We start from the raw sequence: 25,597 nt of genomic DNA, 5'->3' as shown, positions 1-25,597 counted from the left end.
AAACTTTTTTAAAATAGAGAAAAAGAAGAAAATAATTAGCCACAATCCTATCATCCTAACACAACTATTAAAGGGTTTTGTGTACTTCCCTTATTTTTTCACCACCATATTTTACATATTTATATTCATATTATATATATATACATTTATGTCCTGTTTTAATAATTATAATTACACATGTAATACATATTTTCCTTCAAAAATTTAGAACATTAAAGAAAAAGCTAAAAGTACCTTTGGACCCTTATCCTACACACCTTTCCCCCATCCCTGAAGTAACCACTGCCATGAGTTTGATATGCATTCTTCCCATCCTTTAAAAAATATGGCCGGCATGGTGGCTCACACCTGTAATCCCAGCACTTTAGGCAGCTGAGGCAGGAGGATCCCTTGAGGACAAGAGTTTGAGAATGAGAACAGCCTGTGCAACATCTCAAGACCCTGTCTCTACAAAAAAAATTAAAAATTAGCCGGGTGCAGGGTCATACACCTGTGCCAGCCATTTGGGAGGCTGAGGCAGGAGGATCTCTTGAGTTCAGGTGCCCAAGGCTGCAGTGAGCTATGATGGTACCAGTGTACCACTGCACTCCAGCCTGGGTGACAGAGTGAGACTCTTTCTCTCTCTCTTTTTTTTTTTGAGACAGATTCTCACTCTGTCACCCAGGCTGGAATACAGGGGTACCATCATAGCTCACTGCAGCCTTGAGCACCTGAGCTCAAGGGATCCTTCGCCTCCCAGGTTCAAGCGATTCTCGTGCCTCAGCCTCCCAAGTAGCTGGGATTACAGGTGCGTGCCACCACACCTGGCTAATTTTTGCATTTTTTAAGTAGAGACGGGGTTTCACCATGTTAGCCAGGCAGGTCTCGAACTCCTGGCCTCAAGTGATCCAGCCACTTCGGCCTCCCAAACTGCTGGGATTGCAGGTGTGAGCCACCACGCTGGGCCGAGACCCTGTCTCTTAAAAAACAAACAAACAAACAAAAAAACTCTTGCATGGGAAATACATAGTTTTGTTTTGTAGGATTTTTTTCTTTGTATAAATGATTACATTTGGCAACTTGCTTTTTTCTTTTTCTTTTTCTTCTTTTTTTTTTTTTTTTGAGACGGAGTCTCGCTCTGTCGCCCAGGCTGGAGTGCAGTGGCACGATCTAGGCTCACTGCAAGCTCTGCCTCCCGGGTTCATGCCATTCTCCTGCCTCAGCCTCCTGAGTAGCTGGGACTACAGGCATGTGCCACCACGCCCAGCTAATTTTTTTTTTTTTTTTTTGTACTTTTAGTAGAGGCCGGCTTTCACTGTGTTAGCCAGGATGGTCTTGATCTCCTGACCTCGTGATCTGCCCTCCTCGGCCTCCCAAAGTGCTGGGATTACAGGTGTGAGCCACCGTGCCCATCGGCAACTTGCTTTTTTCACAGAAAAATGTTTTTGAGCTCTATCCTTATTGAAACATCTAGTTCATTCCCTTTAACTGCTGTATTGTATTCAATTTAGTGAATATGACACATTTGATTTAGCCATTCCCTAAAGAATTCTCATCTTTGGCTGGGTGCAGTGGCTCACACCTGTAGTCTCAGCACTTTGCGAGGCAGAGGCGAGCGGATTGCTTGAGCTAAGGAGTTCAAGATCAACCTGGGCAACATGGTGAAACCCCATCTCTACTAAAAATACAAAAATTGGCTGGGCTCACTGGCTCACGCCTGTAATCCCAGAACTTTGGGAGGCTGAGGTGGGCAGATTGCCTGAGGTCAGGAGTTCGAGACCAGTCTGTCCAACATGGTGAAACCCCATCTCTACTAAAAATATAAAAATTAGCCAGGCATGGTGGTGCACCCCTGTAGTCCCAGCTACTTGGGAGGCTGAGGCAGGGGAATCACTTGAACCTGGGAGACAGAGGTTGCAGTGAGCCGTGATTGTGCCACTGTACTCCAGCTTAAGTGACAGCGCAAGACTCCATCTTAAAAAAAAAAAAAAAAGAAACATAAATAAAAATACAAAAAATTAGCCGGGCATGGTGGTGTGCACCTGTAGTCCCAGCTACTTGGGATGCTGAGGTGCTAGAATCACTTGAACCCAGAGGTTGAAGTGAGCTGAGATTGCACGCCATTGCACTCCAGCCTGGGTGACAAAGGGAGACTCCACGTCCCCCACCCCACCAACAACAAAAAAAAGTTCTTATCTTTTAAAAAAAATTGTGGCAAGAGCAAGAATGCTAATAAGTCTGCTAAACTGCCTCAATTTCCCTGGTGTCACTCAGAGCACACTGGTGCAAAGAGACAACCTGAAGTAAGACAAAATAAGTCACTTTGCATCTCTGCATACAGTGCAGAGATGACTGGTCCCTAGATCACCATCCTGTGAGTCTAGATTCACAGTGCTGTTAAGTTTAACTTTCTGCAATTGTGGAAATGTTCTATATCTACACTGTCTAGAAAGTAGCCACTTTTTGGGCTGGGCATGGTGGCTCACACCTGTAATCCTAGCACTTTGGGAGGCCGAGGTGGGTGGATCACGAGGTCAGGAGATCAAGACCATCCTGGCTAACACAGTGAAACCCCGTCTCTACTAAAAATACAAAAAATTAACTGGGCATGGTGGCACATGCCTGTAGTCTCAGCTACTCCGGAGGCTGAGGCAGGAGAATCGCTTGAACCCAGGAAGCGGAGGTTGCAGTGAGCCGAGATCGTGCCACTGCACTCCAGCCTGGGCGACAGAGTAAGACTCTGTCTCAAAAAAAAAAAAAAAAAACCCAAAAAAGAAAATAGCCACTTGTTTTCATACGTGGCTATTGAAATATGGACAGTGCAACTGAGATTTAATTTTTAACTTAAATTTGGTCACTTGTGGCTAGTGGCTATCAAATTGGATGATGCAATAATCTAGCAAATGGTCATTAAAGCCACAATTTTTTTTTACATTACCAGTTACATAATCAGAAGCTCCAAGACAATCGTGTCCACTCTCTAAAGGTCAAGCGATGATGCTGAGATCTTGTCTTGGCCCTCTTACATGCCTTTCTTTTAGGGTTAAGTCTCCTTGTTCCTGGCCTCAAGACGGGTTAAGAGATTCATTATCATACAGAAAGGACAAGGTTGCTAAAATGTCTGTCTTTCTGGGAAATAACTATACTCAAACCAAACCATGTAGAAATTAATTTCTAATTCCAACACCCTCACTTGACATTTAATAAACTAAAATCCCCCATCAATCATCCCACTAGCCCACTAAAAGCTTCAAGGATGACAGAAGTATTACACAAAATCAACAGAAGAGTATAAACATCTTACAAAAATGGTTTTGGCTAACAGCCAGCATTGTTCAGTTAGTCGGGTTATGTGTCATAAATGGGGTTTAGACTCAGAACTGATCTACTTTCTTGTTTTCCATAAATGCCTGTGGGGCTCTCTGAATCCCCATGCAGATCTCCTTTATCACCCAGAAGGTTCCTGACTGCCCCATATAGCCCGCTAAATCTATAGCTCACATAGATAGGCACGTGGTTATGCAATTTGCTCCTACAGCAGGCTCCAGAATGTCCAGGTCTAGAGTCCAGTTGATCTTCCCTGGCAGTATCAGGCAGATATGACAGCACATGTGGGCTGAAAGGAGGAACAGCGAGAGGCTCAAAGGCACAAATACATACACTCAATACAGACAATAGTAAAATAACATGAAAAACATGCTAGCTATGCCTGTTATAAAAATCCATCACTAGCTCCTCTTTTTCATATGGGCCCTGATGTATAAAAGTATACCTATCCTCTGGTCTTTCCCTCCCCCTCCCATTTCCTCTTCTTTTATGTTTACTTTTTCTGATCTCTTTGCCTAGTCTCTTTCTCCTTCTGCCTCTGGCAGTTTCCACTGCTGATCCCTTTTCTTCTTTTTCTGGGGCCAGTCTTTTAGCATCCTTCAACAAGGTCATGCACTCAGTTAATCTATAAATGGTATCAGGCCATTAAGATACAAGTTAAGAGAAAGGAGGCTTAAACATCATCCTGCTTTACTTGTGCTTGTGCTTTGGTGTACTCGGAGACTTCTTCCTACCCTGAGACTTTCTATCTTCAACTTTTAAAAAAGAAAGACCCTTGGTCCGGCACAGTGGCTCACGCCTGTAATCCCAGCACTTTGGGAGGCCGAGGCGGGTGGATCACAAGGTCAGGAGATTGAGACCATCCCAGCAAACATGGTGAAACCCCATCACTACTGAAAATACAAAAAAATTAGCCGGGCGTGGTGATCGGCGCCTGTAGTCCCAGCTACTCGGGAGGCTGAGGCAGGAGAATGGCATGAACCTGGGAGGCGGAGCTTGCAGTGAGCTGAGATCGCGCCACTGCACTCCAGCCTGGGCGACAGAGCGAGACTCTGTCTCAAAAAACAAACAAACAAACAAACACCCTCTCCCACTATAGGAGCAATACATATTTATTAATGAAAAATGGTAAAATACAGAAAAACATTTTACAAAGTACTTATAGTCTTATCACCCAATGAAAACCACAGTTAATATTTTGGTATATTTCTTTCCAGTATTATTTTTTCCTACATGGATTTTTAAAAATTGTAATTACATTGTACATACAATTTTGTATTCTTGTTTTTTCCTCAACATATAAGCATGTATTCAAATGATTACACAGGTTCATAAATATAACTTTTGTGCATGTATAATATTCTATCAGTTGGATGTACCATCGGTTAATCATTTCTGAATTTTTAGCCATTTATCTTCCTTCTTTTTTGAAAAAATAGAGATGGGGTCTCGCTCTGTTGCTCAGGCTGGTCTCGAACTTCTGGCCTCAAGAGATCCTCCTACGTTGGCCTCCCAGAGTGCTGGGTTTACAGGTGGTGAGCCACCACACCCAGCCCATTTATCTTGAAGTGGTATTAAAATGAGGATTTGTACAAGCATTACCAGGGATCTATGTTAAGCACATATAGATTGTCCCAAAACAGCAATTGCCTATGTAATCACTGGAAAATGATAGTTCAATGAAAGCAGCAGGTTTTCAGTGAATGGTAGATTTCTCCATAAAGTTTAAGAGTAGTGAATTTTATTTACTTTTTGATTTTTTTTTTTTTTGAGACGGAGTCTCACCCTGTCGCCCAGGCTGGAGTGCAGAGGTGCGGTTTCGGCTCACTGCAACCTCCACCTCCCGGGTTCAAGTGATTCTTCTGCCTCAACCTCCCGACTAGCTGGGACTATAGGCATGCGCCACCACACTCGGCTAATTTTTTTTTGTATTTTTAGTAGAGACAGGGTTTCACCATGTTGGTCAGGCTGGTCTTGAACTCCTGACCTCAAATGATCTGCCCACCTCGGCCTCTCAAAGTGCTGAGATTACAGGCATGAGCCACTGCACCCAGCCCGTTTTAAATTTTTAAAAATGAGAGGGGGGGAGGTTCTCACTATATTGACCAGGCTAGTCTTGAACTCATGAGCTCAAGCGATCCTCCCACCTCAGCCTCCCAAAGTGCTGGGATTACAGGCATAAACCACCACACCTGGCCAAGAGTAATGAATTTTATAGTAGTGTCAGGACCTCCCTCTCTATTATGGAGTCCTGGTGTAGTAGAAAGAAAAAAAAATACTTTGGAATCAGACATTCTTTCCTTTATTCAATAAATATTGATTGAGCATCTATTGTGTGCCAGGGACTGTAAATACACTAATAAGAAAAACCAGGCCTGGCGCAGTGGCTTATGCCTGTAATCCCAGCACTTTGGGAGGTCGAGGCAGGTGGATTGCTTGAGTCCAAGAGTTCAAGACAAGCCTGGACAACATGGAGAAACACCATGTCTACCAAAAATACAAAAGTTAGCCGGGCATGGTGGTGTGGGCCTATAGTCCCAGCTACTCTAGAGGCTGAGGTGGGAGGATTGCTTGAACTCAGGAGGCAAAGGTTGCAGTGAGTCAAGATCGTGCCACTGCACTCCAGCCTGGGCTACAGAGCGAGACTCCATCTAAAACGAAAACGATAACAAAAACAAAAACAAAACCAGCAAGAAAAAACCCAAGTGCTTCCCCTCATGGAGCACATAGTTTAGTGGAGTTCACAAGCAATCAAACACGCAATCACGTATAGCACGATAAGTGCTAAGATGGGGAAATATGGGGGGCTATACATGTATAAAAGAAGAGATCTAATTTGAACTTGGGGGATCAGGAAGGCTTCCTGGAGAAAGTGGCACGTAAGCTTAGATGTGAAGGATGAGTAGGAGTTAGCAAGCTAAAGATACAGAGGGGACTGGGGAAGAGACTATGTGTTTTAGACAGAGGGAATAGCAAGTATAAGGTCTTATAAGTATGTGAGAGACTCTCTTTCATCTGAAGATGCCGTTATTTTGCCTTCATTCTTAAAGGATATTTTTACAGAATATAGTATACTAGACTGACAGTCATTTTCTTCCCGCCAATTTAAAGATGTTTTCCCACTGCCGTCTAGTCTCCATAGTTCCTGAGGAGAAGTCCATGGTAATTTGAATCATTGTATGCAATGTTGTTCTTCTCTGGCTGCTTTCAAGATTGTTTATTTTTTGGCTCTCAGCAGTTTTTTTTTTTTTTTTTTGAGATGGAATTTTGCTCTTGTTGCCTAAACTGGAGTGCAATCTTGGCTCACTGCAACCTCCGCCTCCCGGGTTCAAGCGATTCTCCTGCCTCAGCCTCCTGAGTAACTGGGATTACAGACATGCACCACCACGCCTGGATAATTTTGTATTTTTTGTAGAGACGGGGTTTCTCCTTGTTGGTCAGGCTGGTCTCGAACTCCTGACCTCAGGTAATATGCCCACCTCAGCCTCCCAAAGTTCTGGGATTACAGGCGTGAGCCACCATGCCTGGCCCGCTCTCAGCAGTTTAAACTGTGATTCAAGTAGGTGCAGTTTTCTTCATCTTTATTCTGTTTGAGCTTTGCTGAGCTTGAATCTGTAAATGTATACCTTTGCCAAGTTTGGGACGTGTTCAACCATTATTTCTTCAAATAATGCTTCTGCCCTATTCTCTCTTTCTCCTCCTTCACACATATTTTATTTTATTTGAGACAGAGTGTCACTCTGTCGTCCAGGCTGGAGTGCAGTGGCACGATCTCAGTTCACTGCAACCTCTGCCTCCTGGGTTCACGCGATTCTCGTGCCTCAGCCACTTGAGTATCTGGGATTACAGGTGTGCACCACCATGCCCGGCTAATTTTTTGTATTTTTAGTACAGATGGGTTTTCACCATGTTGGCCAGGCTGGTCTTGAGCTCCTGGCCTCAAGTGATCTGCCTGCTTTGGCCTCCCAAAGCGCTGGGATTACAGGCATGAGCCACCACGGCCAGCCTCTTTCACACATATTTTAGACCTCTGATATTGTCTGAGACTCTGTTCATTTTTTAAAACTCCTCTCTCTCTCTCTTTGAGATTGAATACTTTTGATTATGATATATCTTCAAGCTCACTGACTCCTCTGTTATATTTCATTCTGCAATTAATTCCATACACTTAAATTTTCATTTCAGATACTGTATTTTTTAGTTCTGGAATTCTCATTTAGTTCTTTCCTATACTTTCTTTTTCTCTGCTGAGGTTTTCAATTTTTTCATTTGTTACCAGGGTATTTTTCTCTCCTCATTAAGCAATCTCATCTTTGAGTTAGCCTTCATTAATTGTCTTTTTCCTTTAGAATGGGTCACATTTTCCTAATTCTTCACATACAGTTGTCCCTTGGTATCCATGGGGGATTGATTCCAGGAACCCTCTTATGGATACCAAAATCTGAGGATGCTCAAGTCCATTATATAAAATGGTGTAGTTTTTGCATATAATCTACACATATCCTTTCATATATTTTATTTTATTTTATTTTATTTTATTTTTTTGAGACGGAGTCTTGCTCTGTCACCCACACTGGAGTGCAGTGGCGCGATCTCGGCTCACTGCAAGCTCCGCCCTCTGGGTTCACGCCATTCTCCTGCCTCAGCCTCCTGAGTAGATGGGATTACAGGCGCCTGCCACCACGCCCGGCTAATTTTTTGTATTTTTAGTAGAGACGGGGTTTCACCGTGTTAGCCAGGATGGTCTCGATCTCCTGACCTTGTAATCCGCCTGCCTCGGCCTCCCAAAGTGCTGGGATTAAAGGCGTGAGCCACTGCGCCCGGCCTCATATATTTTATTTTATTTATTGATTGATTGAGATGGAGTCTCACTCTGTCGCTCAGGCTGGCGTGCAGTGGCATGATCTCGGCTCACTGCAACTTCCGCCTCCCAGGTTCAAGCGATTCTCCTGCCTCAGCATCCCAAGTAGCTGGGATTACAGGTGTGTGCCACCACACCCGGCTATATATATATATATATATATATATATATATATACATAGATAGATAGATAGATAGATAGATAGATAGATAGATAGATAGATAGATAGAGATGGGGTTTCTCCATGTTGGTCAGGCTGGTCTCACCCTCCTGACCTCAGGTGATCCACCTGCCTCAGCCTCCCAAAGTGCTGGGATTATAGGCATGAGCCACCACACCCAGCCTCCTCTCATATATTTTAAATCACCTTTAGATTACTTATTAATACCCAATACAATGTAAATGCTATGTAGTTTTTATACTTTATTTTTTATTTTTAGTATGTTTTTGTTGGTGTATTGCAATTTTTGTTGTTGTTTTCTGAATTTTTTTTTTTTGAGACAGAGTCTCACTCTGTCACCCAGGCTGGAGTGCAGTGGCATGATCTCAGCTCACTGCAACCTCTGCCTCCTGGGTTCAAGCAATTCTCCTGCCTCAGCCTTCTGAGTAGCTGGGGACTACAGGCATGTGCCACCATGCCTGGCTAATGTTTGTATTTTTTGGTGGAGACAGGGTTTCTTCATATTGCCCAGGCTGGTCTCAAACTTCTGACCTCAAGTGATCTGCCCACCTTGGCCTCCCAGAGTGCTGGGGTTACCGGCGTGAGCCCCTGCGCCTGGCCTGTTTTTTGAAGATTTTTGATCTGCAGTTGGTTGAATCCACAGATGCAGAACCCATGGATATGGATAACTGTATTGAGTAATTTTAGAGGGGTTCCTGGACATTGTGTATGTTATGTTGTGGAGATTCTGGATTCTGTTATATTCTCTGAGAGGGTAGATGTGTTTCTTTTAGCAGGCAATTAACTTGTTTAGATTCAAACTGTACTTTGCCTTGCCTGTGGTTAGTGGCAGCTCAAATCTTAGTTCCATTCTTTTAGTTTTAGATGGAAACTGCCCTGTGCATGCATAGTTGAGAATATGCCTTGGGGAAGAATTTATACAGGTAATTTAGGGCTCCTTTTCTCAGAATCTCTCCTTTCTTAGCTATCTCCTCACTTTCCAGAGACTGTGGTTGTCCCAGACTCTGTCCTCTGGTTCTTCAGCCTAGAAAGATAAGAATTTCCTAATGGACTTTCAGTGATGTGGCCAGTGACTGCAGCCTGACCTCAGGCTGAGGCCATAAAAAATGGGAAACTCACCCCATGCTGATCTCTTATTCCAAGTTCCAATTGCCCTCTGAAATCTGCCTGCTTTTGTGCACTCTCTGGAGCCTTCAAGTTGTGTGTGTGTGTGTGCGTGCACGCGCGTGCGTGTATCTGTGTGTGTGTGTGTGTATTTTTACCAGCGTTTACAGATGTTATCTATTGAGAACTTACTCCATCATACTGAGAATGGAAACTGTAAGAGATTCTCAGATGAGCTTACTTCATATTTTAGGGGTAAAATCATAGACCTCAACTTCTTTCTTTTTCACCTTAATATTTCTGTATATCATCACCCATATTCTCCTCTTGCTTCAGAGAAAAAGGCCAACTTGTCCACTTTTTCCCCTTTTTCCACCACCTCATATTTGTGGCAGGACCTACAGTTCACCAATCCATTCATTCATTTACTCAACAAGTATGTATCAAGCCAGGCGCTCTGCTAGGTGTTAGGGGTAACGAGCAAGCAAAAATAGACCCTACTTCACTGAAACTGCTCTCTTCTAGGTCATAGGTCATCAAAAGTCCGGTTTCTTTTCTTTTCCTCTTTTTTTGAGACGGAGTTTCGCTCTTTTGTCCAGGCTGGAGTGAAGTGGTGTGATCTCGGCTCATTGCAACCTCCGCTCCTCGGATTCAAGCGATTCTCCTGCCTCAGCCGCCTGAGTAGCTGGGATTATAGGTGCCCGCCACCACACCTCGCTATTTTTTTTTTTTTTATTTTTAGTAAAGACAGGGTTTCTCCATGGTGGTCAGGCTGGTCTTGAACTCATGACCTCAGGTGATCAGCCTGCCTCGGCCTCCCAAAGTGCTGGGATTACAGGCGTGAGCCACCGCGCCCGGCAAGTCTGGCTTCTTAATCACCAGATAAAATAACTTTTTCTCAGTCTCATCCTCTTTAACTTCATTGCATCATCCTCCATTAACTCTGGTGACCAGTCTCTCCTTAAAATTTTTCCTTTGCCTTCCAGGTCTTCTCCCACCTTGTTGATTTTTCCTGTCACTTTCCAAGTAGGGGAATTCTGAGACTTTCTCCTTGGCTCTTTTCTTCTCTTGTCCTTCGCAGTCTTACTTGATCTTAGAGTTTCAACGACCACTTCCGTGCCCAAGACTCTCAAATCTCTCTCTTCAGCCTTGACCTCTCTCCTGAGGTTGAGACTTGAATTTCAGCTGTTTTTCTCTGCCTGATTGTCTAACAATCACATTAAATTGCAAGTAGTCAAAATCCAACTCATTATCTTGCCTCTGAACCTGCTTTTCCTGCTGTGTTTGCTATTTCAGTTAATTCCTGATACTGGAAGCATAGAGTTAAATAAGAGCTGCATTAGGGGTGTTGCAAAAGGGATTCTTGCATTGGGTAGGAAGTTTGATGACAGGGAAAGCTGTAAAGTCCCTTTCAATTCTGCAATTCTATTATGTTCCCAGCACGGTGCTGTCTATTTCCTTCAAGGGGCTCACAATTGAACCGAGGAAGACAAACCAATTGAGTGATAACTGGTCTTGACTTTGAATGCAGCAGAAATTTGGAGAAAGGTGGTAACATGCACTGAAGTAGTAAGAGAAGACTTTATGAAGAAGAGAACCAAGCCAAGCTCTTCAAAGGTGGAAGCTGTGTCTTTTATTTCATTCATAGTCCCACAGCACCATTCTCTGTACACTGTAGAAACTCCATAAAGGCTTTTTGAATGAGTTTGTAATATTATTAATGTTTATTGAGTACACATTGAGTGCATGGTTCTTCACTAAATGATGTGGAGGTTAACCAAGATGCAGTCTCTTATCTTTTTTACCCACTCAACCGATGAATATTTACTGAGTGCCTGCTATTTACAAAACACCATGCTAGAAATTATAGGGATGCAAGATGCAAGAAAAATATGTCTTAGACCCTCCCTTAGGGAGTTTACAATGTGGTTGGTAAGATGAGACATATATGCACAGGAGGCTAACTAAGAATGTGAGCCAGAGCCAAATGAACACTATAGACAATAAGTGTAAACACAATTTTTAAAGTACAGGTTACTGAAGACTGGGTGGATATGGAGGCTTTATGGAGGAGGTGGGAGCTGCACTGGGCTTTGAAGGATGGGCAGAAATTAAACAGGCTTGAAGTTCTCATAGTTAAGATACAATTCAACACATGAAGCGTCAGACTAAAGACCAAACAGATGAAGAACAACATCTAGGCAGGAATTTGCAGCTTATATCAGCATTTGTTAGAGTCATTCTATTTCCTTCCCACCCTAATCACATTTTTTTGTTCTTTTTCTTCCTTTTTAAAATATTTCCCCCCTCCTCTTTATGGTGACATACAGGGCTAAAATATTCTCCTCTGAGAGGCATGTTAAAAGCCTGAGCTCAAAAACCAGACTGGGTTCAAATCCTGATTTTATCACTATTAGCTGAGTGACTGCGCAAGTTGCTTAATTCATCTATGCCTCATCAGTACACTACAGATATAAAAATAGCACCTATGTCATAGGATTGTTTTGAGGATTAATTGAGTTAAAATATATAAAGCACTTAAAATAGTACCTGGCACATAGTAAGTGTTCAATAAATGTTAGCTTTTATTAAGGGAAGAAGGCTGGCTAATTCAACATTATTGTCTTTCCAGGTCTTATTGTTTCTAGATAACTAAGTATATAATTAACGAACACCTCTATGGAAGCTGGAGGTCAGACTCTCGTCAGCTGATGGGTTAGGTCTTTAGCAACCCCATTAATATGCGTAGACACTCGCACACTTATGCTGCCGCCACTTTTTCCCAGATTGCCCTCACCCCTAGGCGACTTAGAGATACTTTTGTGAAATAAATACAATCACCAACTTAAGTAGGCAGGTTGAGTATTAAAAGGGCACTTCATCAACATAGGGAGACAACTGACAACTTTCAGAAGGGATTTAGTTTAAAGTAGACTATCCCCAGGGAGGCCTCAGGTGAAATGAACGTCAAGAAGGGAACAAGTCACTAATGGTAATAGGCAGCTGCATGGGTGTGTGTGGAAAGGAATGGGGTGCTCCATAGAAAGGCAGTTAAGCTCTGAATCCAGATCCCCTGGAATACAGATTGTATGGATATGAGCTCTACTCTTGTTTTCACTAGTCTACTACCTGTTTTTACAACCAGACCCTCCCCCCTTACTCCCTCCTTGCAGTTCCAGCCTCCTACTCCCAGGAACACAAACACCCCAAATTACGGGCTTTTGATTGCCATTTCCTTGGGACAGCCTGAAGAGAGAATCGAAAGAAGTTCTTGTCAGTATGGTTGCATAACATTGAGTCGGAGATTGTGAAATGTCCTTTGAGAAAAATGTACGGGCAGGAAGATGAATAGGTGTCTGTTTGATTAAGGTACAGTATTGCCTGTGGGCAGGATGATGAACTAATGAGATTCCATACAATTTAAAGGTCCTAAATCTCCATTTCTCACCGCTCCCATTCTTGACTCCTTTTGGCCAAGAATCACTGTGGTCAAGGAAACGCAATAGAGAGGAAAGTGCACATCAAGTTCTGATGTCACCTGTTTGTCAAAAGATTTGACTCAGCTACTCTGTGTGTGTGTGTGATAACTGAGGTACAGAGGATAACTGTGCTTCACCCAACATCACTTAGTAACTCTGAATTTCTGTGCCTGCCGTGAAAAATAAAAAGGGTGCTGTGTGTGTGTGTGTGTGTGTGTGTGTGTGTGTGTGTGTGTGTATGGAAGCCAGCTAGCTGTTATTGCCTTATTAATGCAAAGGACTTAATTAGCCCGGTACCCTCTACTCTCCTCTTCTTTTCACCCTATCAAAATTTTCCCTCAAAGATCATTTATCATTTATTTACACCTCACTGTGAATTTAACTTGCACAATTCTCCTAGGGCCATTTGATTTTAAGCCTTGTCACTTACCTATATATTTAACTTTTCACTTTCTATGGAATTGGTCCCTCTAGCTGCTAAACATATTTAAATCTCTCCTATCCTAAAAAACAAATCCTTCTTTGACTATGCATGGCTCTCTAGCTACAACATTTCTTTCTTAGGCAAGTTTCTCAAAAGATTATCTAGTAAATGTTTCCACTTCTTTACCTCTAATTCAATTCTCAATTCACTATGATCGGGATTCTACTCCCAGGACTCCACTGAAACTGTTCTCATTTAAGTAATTATTAAATCTAGTGGACATTTCTCAGGGCTTATCTTATTTGACCTTTCTACTATATTAAACACTATTAACCACCTATTTGCTCCTTTTAGAAACATTTTTATTCATTGCCTTCAGATCACTATTGTCTTCTGGCTCTCTTCCTACCTCTCTGACCACTCCTTCCTGATCTCCTTCACAAGCTTTTTTTTTTTTTTTTTTCCCAAGATGGAGTCTTGCTCTGTTGCCCTGGTGCCCTGGCTGGAGTGCAGTGGCTCGATCTCGGCTCACTGCAACCTCCGCCTCCCGGGTTCAAGCAATTCTCCTGCCTCAGCCTCCCAAGTAGCTGGGACTACAGGCGCACGCCACCTCGCCCGTCTAATTTTTCGTATTTTAGTAGAGACAGGTTTTCACCATGTTGTCCAGGCTGGTCGCAAACTCCTGCACTCAGGCAATCAGCCCGCCTTGGCCTCCCAAAGTACTGGGATTACAGGCGTGAGCCACCGTGCCCGGCCCACAAGCTGTTCTTTTCTGTGCCTGCCCTTTAATGGTTTTCCCAAATGGAAATAGTTTTACATTTTCTGGTTAAAAAATAAATGTAAGTTTATTGTTAAAAAATCAGATCCTTTAGAAAATTACAAAAATAGAAAATCCAACTGAACCCCCACCACACAGAGGTAACCACTGCTAACATTTTGGTGCATGTCTTTCCAGACTTTGAAAATTATATATAAATAATTATTGATATAATTATATAGATATATAAATAATTACATATAAATAATTATTTATATAATTATATAGATATATCAATAATTATTTATATAATTATGTAGATATACAAATAATTATATATAATTATATAGATATATAATTATATACATAATTATATATAATTATATAGACATATAAATAATTACATATATAATTATATAGATATATAATATAATAATTATATAGATATATAAATATAATAATTATATATAAATATAATATATAATATAATAATTATATAAATATATAATTATTTATATTTAATTATATAACTATTTATATAATTACTTATATTATATTATTTATATATTATATTTATAATTATTTATATTAATTATTATATATACAATATACATTAATACAAGTGATATCATACTACAATATTTTTTACCAGCTTTTTTCACTTTTTCATGGACATCATTCTGTATCAACAAGCATAATAAATTATTTTAAATGGATAGATGGGGAACTGTAAATTAGGCCATTTACACAAGATAGTGAAATTTATGATGGAAGTGACTAAGATAAAAAGCCTTGTAAAATATAAAATCCACTACCCCTTTATAAGACTTGTTATATAAGCAAATTCACAAATTAGAAAAAAAGACTACACGAATATTGCAGAAAATGAACAATTGCTCTTAAAAACAAGATCCTTACACTGGTATCTTTATGTGATTATCTGATTATTTTCTGAGGATAAATTATTGGAAGTAAAACTTTTGAGTCAAAGATTTTGGTAAATAACATTAAAAATAAAAAATACAAAGGCATTATACTTAAACACAGTTAATGAAAAACAACTCTCCCTGCCGTCTGTGACTCCTTTTCTCCAGTTCTGCTCTCCAGAGACAACCAGTATTACAAGTTTCTTCAAGTCAAAGTTTAAAAAAAAAATACATACTGCCAATCTATTTCCCAGAAAGACTGTACCGATTCACATTCCTACCAAAACTGCATGCCCTCACCAACTTTTAAATCTTCTGTCCTTGCCTCTTCATGTTTTTCTTTCTACATGGTATGCTGATGACTCTCATATCTCTCTCTCTCTAACCCTGACCTCGCCCTCGAGCTCCAGGCCAGTATTTCCAGCTACTTGCTGGACATCTCCACCTGGATGTTCTACAGACACCCCATATTTATCTAAACTGAACTCATTTTTTACAGATGAGGAAAACTGTTTGTATAATTTGCTCATGGTTATACAGCTAGAAAACAAGGATTTAAACCCAGGCAGCCTAAGTCCATGGGTCACACATTTAAGCCCTACGCTATACTACCACCATATCTAATCACGTACAAGTCCTATCTATTTTATTTCTTCAGTCTCTGTCCTATCTCTTCCCTCTTCTCCACTGTATCATCACCACTTGATTCTGAGTCTTATTGTCAATACCTTCATAATTCAACTTAAACATACCTTCCATGTTGTCTACAAAACAATTCTTCTAAAACATAAATCTGATCATGTATTTTTCCTGCTTAGGATCCTTCAGTGACTCCCTATCACCTACCATAAAGCTTTGTATCACCTATCATAAAGTCAGAGATCCTTTGCTTAATATAAGCGGATCATCTTTTGTCTGCCCATCCCTAGCCAGTCTACCTTTCTAAACACTTCCATCACACAGTCTGAATTGGCGATAAATGCCTAAAAATGTTCCACTGTTTCTTATCGCAAGGACTTTGCCTATTCTCTTTCTTTCTTTCTCTTTCTTTCTTTCTTTTTCTTTCTCTTTCTTTCTTTCTCTCTCTCTCCTTTTCCTTTTCTTTCTTTCTTTTTTTGATGGAGTCTTGCTCTGTTGCCCAGGATGGAGTGCAGTGGTGTGATCTCAGCTCACTGCAGCCTCTGCCTCCCAGGTTCAAGCGATTCTCCTGCCACAGCCTCCCGAGTAGCTGGGATTACAGGTGTGTGCCACCATGCCCAGCTAATTTTTGTATTTTTAGTAGAGATGGGGTTTCACCATGTTGGCCAGGCTGGTCTCGAACTCTTGACCTCAAGTGATCTGCCTGCCTCAGCCTCCCAAAGTGCTGGGATTACAGGTGTGAGCCACCGCGCCCGGCCTGCATATGCTGTTTCTTATTCCAGAAATTACCTTTCCCTATTTCCACTCCTATTTGTCCTTTATGTCTTTTCATGTCTGTTAAACTCAGATGTTTCCTCCTCCAGGGGAGCCTCCCCTAATTTTTCCAATTATACATTTCCTATGTGCTGCTTTGAACATTTACTTATTTTGTATTTGTCACGTTATATTAGTTTTGTTTACTTGTCTCCCTTGCTAGAATGTTAACTCCTTGAGGGCAGGGACTCTCTTATTTAACTCTAGGATTTTAGTGTTTAGCATGGTGCTTGGCACGTAAGTAGTTGCTTAGTGGATATTGGTTAAATTGAATTAAATAGCAATTGTGAAATTGTAGGGCCTTATACTCTGTTAAAAGAATTTCAGGCATCAGTGATATGGGAAATATTTTTTGAGTAGAGGAGGGCAAGGGAAAGGTGGAGAAAGGATGACCTGAAATCATCGCCCAGTCTACCCTTTAATGTGGAGCATATGTAAATTAGTCATATAAATATTAATATTTCTATAGATATTCTCATGTAAACATTTATTCTATCTCCATTATGGGTTGCAAGCAACCTCAGAGCAGTGCCAAGTATGGAGTTCTGCGGAGTAGAAATACAAGGTATGAAATAAGTACCCTCAATTTGCTGATAAATGTAAGATTGAGTACACCTGGAGTGTGGCAACAAGGAGTAAGATATGCCCAATTTTCCTGAAAAGTGAGAGAGAAATGTCTTTCTTTACCCCATCCTAGTTGCTTGCTGCTTTCTTGGCGCCATATGTAGTGCTGAGTGCGCCATTGTGTGTGGCGTGAACTGAAACCATCAGTGGCACAGGTGGGACCGCTACGTTATAGGTTCTCAGTACTATTGTTGGAACCCCACCCTCCATAGACCACCCTTCTATTTTCGCGGAAAACCAGTACTTATTCAGGTCACGGGGCTTCGGCCTATCCCTGTAGGAGCCTGGCTCGCGGGGCAGTGCCCACTGTTGATTGATAGACGGTATGAGACAACTTCTTGGGTTGAGGAGCCGCGATTGGCGGAGCCAGCCTGTGCTGCTAAGCAGGGTATTGGGTACTGCGTATTGGGGATGCAGGTTCCTGGGTGGCCACAAACATCACCCGGAAGCCTGAATACGGCCTCCACTCTACAGGGCGCGCAGCAGTCAGCACGGCCGCTATTCAGGGCGCGGGGCCCGGGCCCGTGCGGCGTGCGCGTGCGTGCGTGCGTGGGCGCGCGTGCGCGCCGCCGCCGCCTGTGGGTTGGCTGGTTATTTTGCAAGCGGGAGGGGCCGTGCGCGCTCCTGCCTCAGGCCTCTGTCCCCCACCCCCCTTCCCTGGTCCCAGGCTCTCCTTCGGAAAGATGTCGGACACGGCAGTAGCTGACACCCGGCGCCTTAACTCGAAGCCGCAGGACCTGACCGACGCTTACGGGCCGCCAAGTAACTTCCTGGAGATCGACATCTTTAATCCTCAGACGGTGGGCGTGGGACGCGCGCGCTTCACCACCTATGAGGTTCGCATGCGGGTGAGTCACGGGGTGAGGGAGACAGCTGAGGGAGGACTGGGCGGCGCGGGCGGGAGGGGGGAGGGAGGCTACCGCGGGGACAACTAACGGCGGGGAAGACGCCTTAGGGGTCATTTGGGGGTTAGGGGCATAATAGGCTTGGAACGAGGTCTGCGGATTCAGTTGTGGCCGGAGGATGCAGAAAACTCCTGAGGGAGACATCGGACGGGGATGCAGGAAAACTACCCATGAGGAAGTGAAGCGTGGCTGGATAGGGTGGGGTGGATGGAAAAAGATTAGAGTGAGGATTTCAAGGAGATAGGAATCACGGCTGTAGCGACTGAAGGAAGGGAGGGAGGATGGAAGAGGGATGGGGGATGGAAAGCCAAGGCGATATATCGCTGAGCTCCATAACTAAACTAGGTTGTGGGAAGTCTGAAGAGGGAGGGCAGGAAGGCCGGCTGCTTTCTAATGCGGTCTCCCTGGGATAATGGAGTTAAGCAAAGCCTTGAATTAAAGGGAAGATAGATTCCAGAGAAGGCAGACAGTGGGCTTGTGGGAGCAGAAATAAGAAAGGGAGTCTCCTTGAGACCGAGCGCTTTCCTAACTTGTGTCGGATCAGCATCTGAAGGAGAGAAATGTTTTATGCTTAAGTTTTCGCAGGTATTACATGCTGTCTCGCCTTGAAACCTGGCCTTGCCCTGGGATTGGTGCCTTGTCAGTCACTGCTTTCATTCTATGCTGATCCCTTAGATTTGAAGTATCCAGAATGTTTATTTCAGTATTTATTGACTCTCGTTTAGGTACTTTGTATATGAATGGCTTTTTGCCCTTTCTGTCCTAGATTACCCTTTTGGATTCTGACCCTGGTCTGTAGTTACTTTAATACATGACATTTCAGAACTGCCCAGGAGTGGTTTCTTCCAGCATGCATGACAGAGGACTTTACTCTCTAGTGCTTAGCCCATAATGCAAGGATGGAATGTGCAGATAGAGTACTTGGTTTGCAGGATCTTTTGCCCACTTGAAGTGGTTATAGGCAAAACAGTTTGAGAATCATTTTCTATTTTTCCTTATGTTTTCTTCTCAGACTAAAAGGCCAGAATATTCTCTATGGACAGCATCCTGCTCAAACAGCATTGAAGAACTAAAAGAGTGTATGTGCTTTCATTGTTGAAGGAGTGAATTGAATGAGAAATTGTGGTCTCCTGCTTGGGCTTTGAAATCTTATTGAGAAATGATGATTTCCAGATTCCAAGTTTGGCAAAGTCCAAATTGAAGAAAGAAAAGTGAATAGCAAAACATGAGAAACACTTGTCTATATAAGAACTATTTGAAATCATGTCTTTGGGGGGAGAATGGAATTTAGGTCCTTCAGAATATGATAAAAGCAGGAAATTGTCAGTGCTGGAGAACTTAGTTACCTGAGGGAGCTTGGGCATAACTAGTACAGCATAAGGGCTGTCTGCTGTGGGGTTTTGGAGACATTCGATGCATTACCTAAGAGTCTTAGGGATTCTGAATGAAATCGCTCTTTACTCCGCGTACTCTTTTTTTAAGAGATGGAGTCTCGTTCTGTTGCCCAGGCTGCCGTGCAATGGTGCGATCTCGGCTTGCTGCAACCTCTGCCTCCTGGGTTCAAGCAATTCTCCTGCCTCATCCTCCGGAGTAGCTGGGATTACAGGCACATGCCACCATGCCCGGCTAATTTTTGTATTTTTAGTAGAGACGGGGTTTCGCCATGTTGGCCAGGCTGGTCTTGAACTCCTGACCTCAAGTGATCCTCCTGCCTCGGCCTTCCAAAGGGCTGGGATTAGAGGCGTGAGCCACCACACCTGGCCCTACTCCAGGTATTCTAATAACAACAGGGACTGTTCATCTAGTGCCTACTGTGTACCAGGCACTGAACTAGGTTTTAATTTGTCTTAATCCTTACAAAACTTCATTTTACACATGGGAAACTGAGGAGGAATGCAGTTTAAGTAACTTGCCCAAGTACACGTAACTATAACTGACGGGGCTGGGATTTGAACACAAATATGTCTGACTCCATATTCTTTCTACTACACTTCTGTCTCCTTGACAACGCTTAGTAGCAAAACTTTAGCATGCAAAATTTTTCTACTCACTAAACTTTTAATCGGTCCCTTCCACAGTTTTTTTTTTTTTTTTCGAGACGGAGTCTCGCTCTGTCACCCAGGCTGGAGTGCACTGGCATGATCTCAGCTCACTGCAACCTGTGCCTCCCAGGTTCAAGCGATTCTCCTGCCTCAGCCTCCAGAGTAGCTGGGACTACAGGCATAAGGCATGGTGCCACCACACCTGGCTAATTTTTTTTTTTTTTTGAGATAGAGTTTTGCTCTTGTAGCCCAGGCTGGAGTGCAGTGGCATGATCTCAGCTCACTGCAACCTCTGCCTCCCGGGTTCAAGTGATTCTCCTGCCTCAACCTCCCAAGTAGCTGGGATTACAGGCATGTACCACCACGCCTGGCTAATTTTTGTATTTTTAGTAGAGATGGGTTTCACCATGTTGGCCAGGCTGGTCTCGAACTCCTGACCTCAAGTGATCCGCTTGCCTCGGCCTCCCAAAGTGCTGGGATTATAGGTGTCAGCCACCATGCCCGGCCTAATTTTTGTATTTTTAGTAGAGATGGGGTTTCGCCATGTTGGCCAGGCTGGTCTCAAACTCCTGACCTCAAGTGATCCATCTGCCTCAGCCTTCCAAAGTGTGTGAGCCACCACGCCTGGCCTTGTTTATTCTTTTTTTTTTTTTCTGAGGCAAAGTCTTGTTCTGTCACCCAGGCTGGAGGACAGTGGCATGATCTTGGCTCGCTGCAGCCTCCGCCTCCTGGGTTCAAGCAATTCTCCCGCCTCACCTTCCTGAGTAGTTGGGATTACAAGCACCTGGCTAATTTTTGTATTTTTAGTAGAGACAGGGTTTTACCATGTTGGCCAGGCTGGTCTGGAACTCCTGACCTCAAGTGATCTGCCTGCTTCAGCCTCCCAAAGTGCTGGGATTACAGGCGCGAGCCACCACATCCAGCCCTTATTTATTCTTTTAAATAAATAATGGTTTAGTAATATTACTTTATATGAATCTCACTCCATTTCAACCTATTGACATTCCTTGGACCTTGACGATCCTGGATGGAGTTTAATGTAAAATTGGCCAGTTATTTGTCTTTTGATGGCCTATTTGAGAATTGGATCCTGAAAAGACAATTTCCAGTGTCAAGAAATACAAAGCATGATGTAGTGGGGTCTGTGTGAAGCTCTAATAGAGTTTCGAGATGCTCTTTTCCTGCCAAGAGGCAGTTGTGGAGAAAGGAGATAATTAGTTTATTCATCCTCTCACCTGAATTGACTGGCAGTAAATATGGTCAGTTTTAATACATGTGGTTGGCCATTTCTATTTAGAACTTGTAGACAGGAGTGAAGATCAGGGTTTTCTGTTTGTCAGGGGATTCGTGTTGCCACTAGAGCCTTGGGAATCTTCTCAGTGTTTAAAATGTGGGAATGAGCTGATTTATATCAGGGAGCAAGCTATGGTAAGCCAACTTTTGTAATGGTGATTTCTTATGCATTTTCTAGATGAGGAGAGGATAAACAGACACATGGAGTCTCTATTAATCGAGCATTTATTGAGTAACTTGCATATTCTGCATTTTAGAAGATGCAGAAGTAGTCATAGTTTCTGATCTTAATGAGATTAGTTAGACAGGCAAACATGATGCATAAAACAATAATGTATCAGGCAATGCTAAAGTATAACTGTCAGAAGAGTTCAGAGAGGAGGAAAACCAATAAATCCAGTTGGTGTTGTCAGGAAATTTTTTTGTATGAAGTGAGAGTTGAGTGAGCACTGGTAGAATGGAGAGGATTTGGACAGGAAGAGCAGAGGTAGGCATACCTTGGATGTGTTTATCTCTTTACAGGGAATTTAAATTCACTTTTTAAAGGAAAATGTAATATGTACACATGATAAATTCAAATTGTACAATGAAAAACGTGACTATTCCACCCATTCCAGTTGTCTTCTCTTACTCTCCAAAGTCAATCACCATTATCAGTATATTTTCATAAATACTTTATTAATCAGTATAAATATATACATATACATCCCTTTTTAAAACACAAATAGAGGCAAGCTATATATATATATACTGTTCTATACCTTGATTTTACTACTTAATATCTTTCCATACTGGCACATAGAGATCTTTCATTTTTATTTTGAGAGACAGAGTCTCTGTGCCAGATTACAGTAGCATAATCACAGTTCACCATAGCCTTGACCTCCTGGGCTCAGGTGATCCTTCTGAGTGGCTGGGACCACAAGTAAGCACTGCCACTACACCTGGCTTTTTAACTTTTTGTAGAGATGGAATCTTGCTGTGGTTGCTCAGGCTGGTCTCAAACTCCTGGGCTCAGGTGATTCCCCTGCCTCGGCATCCCAAAGTGCTGGGATTATAGGTGTGAGCCACTGCACCTGGCTTTCACATTCTTTTCATAGTTATTTAATATTCTACTATACAGGTATGCCATAATTCATTGTAACCTATTGTCTATTCATAGACATTTATTATTATTATAAATAATAAAATGCAATGAAACTTTTTTGAGACAGAATCTCACTCTGTCTCCCAGGCTGGAGTGCAGTGGTGTGATCTCGGCTCACTGCAACCTCCGCCTCCTGGATTCAAGTGATCCTTTTGCCTCAGCCTCACAAGTTGCTGAGATTACAAGTGTGTGCCGCCACACCTGGCTAATTTTTGTATTTTTAGTAGAGACAGGGTTTCACCATGTTGGCCAGGCTGGTCTTGAACTCTTGACCTCAAGTGATCTGCCTGCCTTGGCCTCCAAAAGTGCTGGGATTACAGGCGTGAGCCACCAAGGCCGGTGAAAACTCTCGTATGTACATATTTACATACTACTGCAAGTCTACTTGTAGGATACATTCTAAACAGCAAGGGACTTCTGATCATCAGCTGTGATAAGGTTGGATGTGGTAAGGGTTGGTTTTTACCTGGTGGTGATTTGAAAGGGTTATAGGAGCATGATCCCTAGGAGCTATTTCTTCATTGGGACCTGTCCAAGTTACTCAGACAGGTGGCTACCACAGGCTGAACATTACTTACCATCTTTCTTCTTTAATTTTTCCTTCCATGTAGACAAACCTACCTATCTTCAAGCTAAAAGAGTCCTGTGTACGGCGGCGCTACAGTGACTTTGAGTGGCTGAAAAATGAGCTGGAGAGAGATAGCAAGGTATGGCCTTGTTCTCTGTGTGGCATCTTTGGAGGAGGAGATCTACATAGGCTGAGGGGGCATACAACCACAGTCTATAAAGTCTTGAAGGGAATGAAGAGGGTGAACACATTCTTATCCATCAAATCTCAGTATTTTAGATCGGGGGGATACCTTTTGAAACTTGAAAGTGGTAAGTTCTGGCTGGGCGCAGTGGCTCACGCCTGTAATCCCAGCACTTTGGGAGGCTGAGGCGGGCGGATCACCTGAGGTCAGGAGTTCAAGACCAGCCTGGCCAACATGGTGAAACCCCGTCTCTACTAAAAATATGAGAATCAGCCAGGTGTGGTGGTGGATGCCTGTAATCCCAGCTACTTGGGAGGCTGAGGCATGGGAATTGCTTGAATTTGGGAGGCAGAGGTTGCAGTGAGCTGAGATTGTGCCACTGCACTCCAGCCTGGGTGACAGAGCAAGACTCTCAAAAAAAAAAAAAAAAAAAAAAGAAAGTGGTAAGTTCAGGACAAGTTTTTTTTTTTAAAGTATTACTTCACTTAGTCACTAGTAAAGTTGTACAACTTAATTCCTGTAGGTGCTAAAAATGGAAAGTCTAATGTCAGGAAAATCCTAGCTAAATTCTTGAACGGTAGTGGCTTGTTAAGGAAAGTGAGGATTATTTGGAATTTATTTCCTTCTTTTGAGGTGGTAAACCTGTCCTCCCACAGCAACGGATTAATTTTTGACCTGAGCCATCCTGACTGTTCTTATGGTCTTAGTTCTTGCAAGTTGCTGGCTGTGGGACAGGATGGACCCTATGCCTAATAAGAAATGAGGTACACAGTGCTTTACCATCTCATTCCCATTCTGTCTCTCTCCCATGTGGCTGGAATTTTGTGTGTGCCTGCAGATTGTAGTACCACCACTGCCTGGGAAAGCCTTGAAGCGGCAGCTCCCTTTCCGAGGAGATGAAGGGATCTTTGAAGAGTCTTTCATCGAAGAAAGGAGGCAGGGCCTCGAGCAGTTTATTAACAAGTAAGCCAAGTTCCTGGGGGCTCCACTTGCTACTTTTGCCATCGTAGTCTTTCTATATGTTTTGTTTACCTCACCTTTTATTTTATTTTTATTTATTTACTTATTTATTTGAGACGGAGTCTCACTCTGTCACCTAGGCTGGAGTGCAGTGGTGCGATCTCGGCTCACTGCAACCTCCGTCTCCTGGGTTCAAGCGATTCTCCTGCCTCAGCCTCCTGAGTAGCAAGGATTACAGGTGCGGGCCACCATGCCCAGCTAATTTTCATATTTTTAGTAGGGACAGGGTTTCACCATGTTGGCCAGACTGGTCTTGAACTCCTGACCTTAAGTGATCCACCTGCCTTGGCCTCCCAAAGTGTTGGGATTACAGGCGTGAGCCACTGCACCCAGCTCACCTTTTATAATGGGTACCATGATATGGTGCCAATTGTATGGTGGGCTGACTGGACAGTAAAACTCCATTCCTTTGAGTAGGATTCTGATCCTTTGTGTCAGGGCCTGAGAAAGCACTGCATGTTGGTTATATCTAGGGATTTCCCTGTCTTGCCTCTCTATCCCCGTCCCTTTACAATATTAGGGTTTAGGTGGTACCCTACTGCTGTCCTCTACTGGCTTGAACCTTAGGGCTGACCTTGCCCTTCTTCCTCTGTCCGCATCCCCATCCCTCTGCTAATTCTCTCTGATTCTGAATACTACTGATAACCATCCTGGTTTCTTTATAGAATTGCTGGGCACCCATTGGCTCAGAATGAACGCTGCCTACACATGTTCCTGCAGGAGGAGGCAATTGACAGGAACTACGTCCCGGGGAAGGTGCGCCAGTAGGAGCCCCTCTCACCACCTGCCCTCTACTTTCCTGCTGAAATGACATTGGTTTTTACACTAAGCCTCTCTCTGTCTTTGATCTGAAGTTGGCTGCCCATCTCCTGGCCTGATAGACTGTCTGGCATTGTGCTCCCTGGTACCTGACTACACCATGTGGGCACTCTGCTAGGATCCTCTTCTCTGAGGAGAGGTGGGAACCCACAGGCAGATGCCCTTTGCTTGGGGTTAGGGTGGGTGGGTGGGGAATTAGACTGGAAAGCAATTTCTTGGGCATTTACCCATGCCAGAAGGCTAACCTGGGGGGAGGGGGGCGCTTGTGCTGGTGAGGCACTTGGATACATACTGATGCTGCAAGTCCAGGGGATTTTTCTTACTCTTAGGTTTAACCAAGAACACTGAGCAGGGAAAAACCCTGCCTTTCCTAACTGCATGTATTTTTTCCTTTTTGGAAAGGTGGTAGAGACTCAGAAGCTTTCCTTGTTTTCTTTAGGCCTGCTCCCAGTTTTCTTAACAGTTTCTTTTGTTGCTTTCTCTCTCCCTTGTTGCTTTCCGTGGC

The 25,597-nt window shown here is 43.1% G+C and overlaps 1 protein-coding gene across 1 annotated transcript; it reads left to right on the top strand.

Annotated features, from left to right (window-relative positions):
* Nucleotides 1-17,561: 17,561 nt before the first annotated feature.
* Nucleotides 17,562-25,284, top strand: LOC100585177 (sorting nexin-12). The gene is made up of 4 exons (XM_030808996.1): nucleotides 17,562-17,962; nucleotides 23,113-23,208; nucleotides 24,092-24,216; nucleotides 24,939-25,284. Exons 1-4 carry the CDS (start codon nucleotides 17,798-17,800, stop codon nucleotides 25,039-25,041), a joined length of 489 nt encoding a protein of 162 aa, XP_030664856.1. The 5' UTR covers nucleotides 17,562-17,797; the 3' UTR covers nucleotides 25,042-25,284.
* The last annotated feature ends 313 nt before the right edge of the window (nucleotides 25,285-25,597 follow it).

The sequence above is a fragment of the Nomascus leucogenys genome, unplaced genomic scaffold (genome assembly GCF_006542625.1).
Source record: "Nomascus leucogenys isolate Asia unplaced genomic scaffold, Asia_NLE_v1 001256F_45114_qpd_obj, whole genome shotgun sequence".
NCBI classification, from domain to species: Eukaryota; Metazoa; Chordata; class Mammalia; order Primates; family Hylobatidae; genus Nomascus; species Nomascus leucogenys.
Note: the sequence above shows the minus strand (reverse complement) of the source record. Positions and strands in the feature narration are given on the sequence as shown.